This window comes from Octodon degus, unplaced genomic scaffold (genome assembly GCF_000260255.1).
Source record: "Octodon degus isolate 3935 unplaced genomic scaffold, OctDeg1.0 scaffold00025, whole genome shotgun sequence".
In the NCBI taxonomy this organism is placed as follows: domain Eukaryota; kingdom Metazoa; phylum Chordata; class Mammalia; order Rodentia; family Octodontidae; genus Octodon; species Octodon degus.
Window position 1 is genome coordinate 9,019,553 of NW_004524601.1, and position 8,534 is coordinate 9,028,086.

At 45.4% G+C, this 8,534-nt stretch overlaps 1 protein-coding gene across 1 annotated transcript in view; it reads right to left on the reverse strand.

Annotated features, from left to right (window-relative positions):
* The window catches only part of Myo1b (myosin IB), a 202,771-nt gene that overhangs the window by 51,400 nt on the left and 142,837 nt on the right, over positions 1 to 8,534 (reverse strand). The window contains exons 12-14 of the mRNA XM_023712333.1: positions 4,867 to 4,962; positions 4,405 to 4,509; positions 2,174 to 2,236 (exon numbers count right to left, since the gene is read on the reverse strand). Of these exons, the coding sequence (XP_023568101.1) occupies positions 2,174 to 2,236; positions 4,405 to 4,509; positions 4,867 to 4,962 (264 nt within the window). The remainder of the gene's footprint in view (positions 1 to 2,173; positions 2,237 to 4,404; positions 4,510 to 4,866; positions 4,963 to 8,534) is intronic.

An 8,534-nucleotide genomic window follows, 5' to 3' on the forward strand; every position in this document is an offset into this window, starting at 1 on the left:
CCGCACTAGCACTGACACCCACCGTCAGCTGAAAATCAAACGCAAACCATAGGCAGTGGGGCAGTCTAGCCTCTAGCCGCATCACAGATCACCGTGCAAAGGAAAGGCCATTATTTTTATTCATTGTACAAAGAAAACTGGCTTCATTTGTTTCCAAACTATTCATGGTGTTCAATATATAGTTGAGTGTTTAGTGGCAACAAATAAATAAGCTATCGTTTGGGATGTTACTCTTCGTGACTGTTGTGGTCTTGCTGTTCTCAAGAATATGTTCAGAAGAGAATTCCTGTTTCATATAAAATTTCCCAACAGGCAGGAACCATGGGTAAGAACTTATCATATATTCAGACCCTGTGACCCTTATAGCAAAAGCATGTAGCCTTACACAAAAAAAAAATCAGAAATCAAAAATCAACTTGGATGAACAGGTGCTGCTGTCCCTTTGGCTGCCCCTACAGGCCCTTGAGTCTTAACTCTAAGCACAACCTACTCGCTCACCAGCACGCCACCCATGTCCCCGAGGCCCCCACTCCTCTTCCCTTCCCTCACGAGGCCCTGACTCCTCTGACCAGCACATACTAGCTACACACAAAACCCAGGGGAAGTGTGGATGCGAGGACTCGAGCACACCCATAACGTCCCCAGGACAAACACCACTGTGTCACGACACCGGAAGGAAACCTTCCCTTTACGTGCCCAGGCTCTTGCCTGTGTGGGAGCTTCTCTGAGCTCACCCATGTAGGGGGGTTTTGGCCGAAGTGACCTAGTTAAACTAAACACACTACACACCACACCACACCCCTTTCCTTAAAGGGGGGAAGTCATCAAGTGCCATGCTGTTTATGTTTATGAAGAAAAATGTGTTAGTTGGGAATTCCAAAAGCCTAGAGTTCCCACAGACAAGACCTAGGTCACAGAATTTGCTAGAAAAAACTTTCAGGAAATCTACAGATTTCTTAAAATGGATTTTAGGTTCGAGCTTTGAATTCTTTATGTGGTCTACCAGTGTTCCATTCTAACAGGCTTTTCAAAACAAAGTTTAGTTCTCATTGACAAGTGGTGATGCTTCACAATGCAATTCTTCATGTAACCCAAGATGCAGTTTTTAAGACTATGCTTTTTTTTTTTTTTTTTTTTTTTTTGCAGAACCAGAGATTGAACTCAGGCCCTTGCACTTGCCAGGGAAGTACTTATTCTACTGAGCCATCTGCCTGGCCCCCAAACTGTTCTTTTAAATTTAGGATTAGCCTGAATATTGGGGTGGGGGGAACTCTAGATGATCAGAAAATTTCTTATGGAAGAGAGGAACAAAAAATGATTTGCCATAAATTCAGAGCCTATATTCATAAAACACAGTGCTCACCTACTCTGACAGCTATAGGCCATGGGAAAATAAAATTTACACCTTGACTCAACTTGCTTTATCAAGGTCAAGCATGTGAGTAATCCCAGGCATAAAACTATAAAGACCTCCCAGTTTTACAACTAGTAGGTCTTCTTATAAATAGTCCATTTACAGTAAACTAAAAGATATGATTTGAAATAAAAAATCTTAGATTCTTCAAATCACCCAATAGTTTTTCACACTTTCATAAGCTTTCATACACACACTCAGGCCACCTGAAAAATCCAAGGATCCTTGGCTCCTGGGCCACACCTACATTAACCTGCTGCATAATTCTGGATCAGTGCTAGGCCTGTACCTGACTCATTTCACTCAGCTCTGGTCTGTACCCTTTTCCTCCTTTACCTTGGTGGGGATAGTACGCTAAGGGCTCCCTGGGGTTTTAGGAACAAGACAGACATGTTGACTTGCAGTACACTGATGGTTGCTCTGAGCCAACTCTGGGCGGGACTAGATTCCCAGAAGTCACGGCAAGACCTCGGCCGCCCATACTAGAGAGGCTGAAGACCGAAGGCGATGGCCGGAGGTTAGGAAAGACCGTGACACGGCCAACAGGGTGAGCCTGCAGGATCCTGGCTAAGGAACGAAATGTCTCTCTAGTCATGAGGTCTCTCAGGGATACAATGCAGTCTCCCCAACTCTGTAGCTCCTTAAAAAAAAAAATAATGAAAATACTCCTGCTTACCAACAAAAGCATATATAATTCTACACAGTGTTAGTTATATATAACTAAAAGTTTCTTTTAAAAAATGGTACATAAGTACTCACATTTTCTATTAGGTCACAAATGATAGCATTATTGAAGTAGTCAATGTGAGTCCATTCTATGTCCTAAAAAACGAAACAGAAAAAAGTCAGAATCTGCATAGTTATGACATAACTCTGCCATCCACGTGAGGACACCCTGCTCATCTCCCCGAATTTTACTTCCTTTCTAGATTACTTTTCCACGCAGAACTAGGGCTGCAAATAACCCCCGCCCCCACCCTGGCATGCTCGGGGCCCCTGGATCTAGGTCCCTCCCTGGCCATTTCCCATGCACGTCCCCCTGGCTCTGAGCCAGACGTTCACTCCACAGGCCCTAGCTAGGGTCAGCCCTACTCCATGTACATTTGCAGAGTAGAGAAGGAAATGTGGCAGGACTTGATCCCAGGAATCTCTGGCCTGGATTTTTCAGTACTTTATTTGCCATCACAAAGAAAAAAATTAATTTTGTCAACCCTAAGTTGTAGGGCAGCTAACTATTTTAACTATCAAAACAAAAAAAGCAAAATCCCAGTGCTAAAGACCAAGTACATCCACCACAAGGAAAGGCATGAACCCGATCTATCTCTTTGCACAAACGTTAGCCGCAGAGCCAAACCCCAAGGCCAAATGCAATCCTTCTTCATCTGCTTACACTTCATTCATAAGCATAAATATTTATTTTTCTTCTAAAGGGAAAAAGGTAATTCATAAAGCAAGCCAGGAGTCTTTACACTTTCTGAAGTGTTGTAGACAAACTGCACAAATTATTGTGAGTCACACATCCACGCTTTGGTATTCTTACGATGCAAAGAAAGAAACAGCATGAGCCTCACTTCTAAGACTATTTATGTCATCGAAAATGCCAAACAAGTAAAAAACATCTCTAAAGCAAACAACCATTCAAAAACCAAGATGAAATATTCAAAATTCAGCGTAAGAGTAAATGAGCTGTTTACTAAGTCACTAAAGATTAATAATAGTCACAATAGAAAAATCTACATTGAGGCTGGGGAGATAGCTCGGCAGTATAAGCGCTGGCCTGGCAAGCGCAAGGACTCGGGGTTCAATCTCTGGCACCACGTGCCGCACTGGCCCTACCCCTGGGCATACTGAGCTGGCCAACGAAACCAGGTGTGGCGGTGCACACCTGTAATCCCAGCCCTGAGGAGGCTGAGACAGGAGGATCACTACCAGTCCAAGCTACGTAGTGAGACCTTGCACCAAACAAATAGATATATAAATATTCAAAAAAGGAAAAGAAAAATTCTTGAGAGAAGGATTCAGTGTCTTCAACAGCCTAAGAGCACACTATAGGAAATAAAGGAAAATAGGTGACCTCATTACTGAGATATTTTAAATATACATGAAAAGGAAACAAAAATATAGGCAATGTAAAATAATTTCTCCTTTTCATTTTGAGATAATTTTGCTTAGAAAAAATGGTTACATGCAAAATGAGAGTGTGAAAGCCATCCATGTACAACAGAACTAAAGATGACAGGATTCAGCAAACATCGCTTCTAGCATTTTAAAATTTCATTCAATACCAGTCAATTACTTATGTTTATTATAAATTTGGAAATCAAGATTTTTACGATTGAGCCTCAAAATGTTTTCAAATCTACCTATGGTGACAGTGACTTTGTGTGACATACAGTCTCGAGTGTCGTGCGACCATCCCATCATCATTTCCTCCCACCTCCCACCCCGCTCCCACACCCTGAGCATCGGAGATCAATTGCTTTCCGCTCAGAATCTGTCTCTTTAGCTAGGGATGAATACAGACGGAGTCATGCAGCATGCAGCTTGTTGAGTCTGGCTTCTTCCACCAGCACAACCTACCATCATTCACACTCTGTGGTATTATCAACTACCCGTTCCTTTTTATGGCACAGTGGAGGTCCACTGAAGATATACCAGTCTGTCCATTCACCTTTGACTATTTTCTTAGCACACTACTATTCCACACCATTACACCAGAATCCAAGGAAACCAGAGACCCCCTCTTGATACTTATTCCTCACCAGCCATGTGTTTGAAATTGTTGTGGGCACTGGTAGCACAGTACCAAAAAGAATCCCAGTTATCGTAGTCAACTAACTTAAATACACTGAACAAGTTTTTAAGACACACAACATGATTCAGCTGAGAAAAATTTGATGCCAGGTTCATGGTTGGACAGCCTTTGGAATCCAGAAATCAGAGGATGAGTACAGAGCAAGCAATATTTTTTACGAAGCCCCTCAACATACCTCCCGTATGTACTCTTCCTGCTCTTCTTTCAGAGTAAGCTCGATGAAGATTTGTTGCAGCTTCTCGTTACAATAGTTGATAATGAACTGCTCGAAGCTGTTGTCCTGTATGGAGAAAGTGAAAAAGCCTCATTAGCTGTGTCCCCTGCTCCTCCTGACAAGGACACTCAGACACCTCAGCCCACGGGTCACACCACACGCTGTCTTGCACACTGAATGAGGACCAGCACAAGCTCCACAGATGGGGGCTTCAGGAGTTACAAATGACGTCCACACAGTGATGCGGCACCACCAGGGTGAAGACTTTTAGTCGACAGGGACGCAGCCGACACGGTTGAAAGAAAAAGAAAAATTGCCCTGAAGGATCAGTGAAGACCCAGTGAGATTCCCAGTGTCTGCCGCCGACTTCTGAGGCTCCTCCGTCCTGCTACCCTGACCTTGTCCTCTCCACCTAGCCCTCACGCTGACACCCCGGCCCATCACAGTCACGTTGCGGACGCCAGGGTGGAGCTCTGCGGACACAAGCCCTGGATCTGAGCCCTGGCACGCCTGCCCTTCCTGATCAGATTATAAGAACAGGAGCGAGTGTACAGTGTGCATGTACATATTGATCAGTTCTGTACTTGTGGCTCACTTGCATGGGTTAGCTTCTCTCTTCGTGCAATGAAGGTTACAGCCTCGGGACCAGAGCAGACCACACGCTCCTGCTCGCTGGCTTCCCTCCCTGCACTGTGCCTGCCAAGGACTCCATAACCCTTGGGGGAGACGTGAGGTTCCTACCAAAGAGAGACCCAAGGAAACGGAAGTGTCGAAAGCCTCGCCCTGGCCACCAGTGCCTCTCTCTTCTCCGCAGGCCCGCCCCTCTCCACCTAGTCTGACCAGTTGCTCCCTTCTACTGGTGACTCCAATGAATTCTCACATGCAAGGCCCATGCCTAAGTCATGGATGAATGGCTGCAGGGCTTAATGGGCTTCAGGGCTGCACATACTGAAGGCACGAATTACTAATCTGTCGAATGAATGCATTACCCGGGACTACAGCTTCCAGGGACTAAGCCTTGTCATCTCCACCTCTCTGCTTTGCCAAGAGACGGTATCCGTGGGAGTCAAGGGGCAGACTGTACCCAGGTGAACTCCACCTCTCCCGCAGAGGCAGCCGGTCCTGTGGAACGGGGCACTGCTACTTGTGCAAGTGTGCAGCTACTGTCCTTCACATTGCTCCAAAAATAACCAAAGGAAGAAAAGTCACAGACGTCTTTGAAAGTTGATCTTTTAAAATCAGCTGTGGTCCAAGCCTGGAAAAATGTTCAGATGCTCCTTACAGCAGAGCATCTGAGCAGGCAGCTAGAGATGTACAACTCCCAGCAATGACCTGATCAGAGGGAGCACTAATCCTCGCCACCAATGACCACGTGAAACCCCACGATGGACCGGCCTTGTCTGTGCTAAATTTACTGGACAGTCTTTGCTTTTTTCTAAATCCTAAAGGTTCTCACTAAAAAGTAAAGACTTTCAGAACTTCCACAAATACATCTTAGGCACAAGGGCATTCCCTGGCACTCGCTGGCGGACTATCAGAAACCTGGAACTTCGATCGGCAGAGCAAACGATTTTGAAAACTGAAATCACGATGGTGCAGATGACTTATCACTATGGCGCAGATGACTTAGATACCCAGTATGAAGCCACTTCAGACGTGAGAAAACCTAGCTCTCTTGTCTAAGGAAATATGTTCTTATAGCATAGTACTAGTACAAATGAAAAGCATATAAAATTTGAAATTGTACTGGTTTAAAGGAATGATTTTTGTTTTCTGGAAGCAAAAACATGAAGCCAATCTTTTCTGTTATTTGCAACTCTGTATCCGTGAAGCTATTTCAGTACAATTATGCTCAATCTTCCACCCGTCCCGAAGGGGCAAAGGGAGAGAAGGGTAACTTGTGCCGTTAGATACGGCAAGTGGCTGGGGACATCCTTCAGTACAGCTCCGAAGAGGACTGTGAAATACACACAAGCACATCAGAAACCAGGGCCAACACTTCACAAGCACAGCACAACTTTTAGATTCGAGTTAGCTCTACATTAAATTTGCTGCCAACCTCTAAAAATCCCTCTGCGAATTCTGTACTTCGTGTCCACACAGTTAATCAACAACCACGGGCCACAAAACCCACACAGCTGGCGAAGCCATTAGCACAGGCGCATGCGACAGACTGGCACTGCACACGGGTCATACTTACTGCACTCTGGTGCAAAGAGGGACAGAGTACACAAAATGCCATCAGTTCTTAAGCAGCAATGGACTTCAGGAAGTAAACACTTGAAGTAAACACTTGCTGAGAGTTACTTATTGTAGCAAATGACAGCTCTTACCATTCAGTCTATCTGGTTGGTGGGTGTAAAACTTTAGACCAAGACAGGTGTCCATAAGACAGGGCCACCACGGCTACACGTGGGGTCTCAGCTGGGGTTTTCTGCTACAGGAGCATTACTCAGGATAAAAAGGCTTGCGTAAGATTAAAAAAATTAATCTAATGCTTCTAATCTACATTTCTTTGGAAAGGAAAATGTGGCTGACACATACCCAAGGTCTAGATCCTCCCAAAGACCCAGGGGCAGGAGCAACGGGCAGATCACAGAATCACAAGGAGACCCTGACTGACCCGGAAGTACTTCCCTTTCAGGCCCCACAATTCCATTATGCAGTCCTGTCTGGCTCCGCCCTCCAATTCAAAAACAAACAGGATGGCAAAAAAGGAATATTTTCCTGGAGATGGAGTAATAGAAGCCTGACTCACCTACCTTATTCTATTGCAGCAAACCAACCTATCAGACAAAGCCAAAATATAGAATACTACCATCATCAACGCATGAATTAAGTTCCTCACGGAAATCCGCAGCATCTACTGCAGCTCCAGCATGGAAAACATGCTATGACTGGTCAGGGCAATAATTACTGCCAACACCAAAGGCCAAAGACGTACACTTCTGGTGGCCTAAGTCAAAGTTGTTGACATTGTTCAAACATGCAAACAAAGGTAACAGTTTAAAGAATTCCCACTTGTACCAATCTAATACAGTTCTTCATTTATACAGGGACTAAGTAAACACGAGGTCCCTAACATGGGTTCTCTCTCCCCTTTGTAAACTATAAAATACCTGGACCAAGTCCAGAAACTGATTACTGGTTCATTAAGGCCCCAGAGCAACAGGACATTTGGATCCTTCGTGGTTTGCCAAGAGCGCTGTGAGTGGCCTCCTGAGTCAAGGTCTCCACAGAGGACGAGGCGCTTGCTCCTCAGTGCCCACTTCCACCCCCACTTCTCTCCACAGCCTCCATGTGTGCCACATTGCTCCAGTCTCACCCACCAGACCCCGGGCTAAAACTAAGGTGCTGAGAAGCACCTCCGATCAGGGACCCTCTGGGATTTCTATCAGTACACGACCCCCTCGCCTGAAGCTGGAGTCCACTTCCGACCCTGGACAGCCGCCTTAGAGCATGCAGGTGAACAGGAAAGTGTCCTTAGTCGACACAGCTCCACACTGCGTACCAACCGCAGGCAAGACAGTGAGCCCTCACACTATATTTAGAAGTGCACAATACACCACAATTTGAAATTCTGGGGCTTCTTTCTAAAATTCTAGACTTCGAGTCTATCCTTTCAACATCAAAGAGACAGAAAACCTTACTCTCAGTAGAGTTCATTGCTAGTTTATATGTCCAAGTATCAATCATGGACTTTCAACACCGAAGGATTTCAAAAGATGCATTAAAAATACTGGCCTACTTGTATATTTCCTCTTAGCAACAGGGGAGGCTAAGGGTAGGCTACATTCTAATTTAAAGCAGGCAGCTGTACTTTCTTCTTTTTCTTTTTTTCTTTGTATTTTAGGGAAGGGTCTACAGGGTGTTCAGGGTCTTACTACTAGATTGGACTCATAGTGATCCGCCTGTTTACAGCTTCTCAAGAGCTGGGGTTACAGGCTCACGCCACCACCACGCCCAGTCTCAATTGCTGTCTCAGGGCACCCCGAAGGAGGGGCCGGCACGGCAGGCCGGGGGATCGAGCCCCTGGCCCCTGTGCCTGCTTGCAGGTGCTTCAATCCACTGAGCTATTTCGCCAGCCCTGC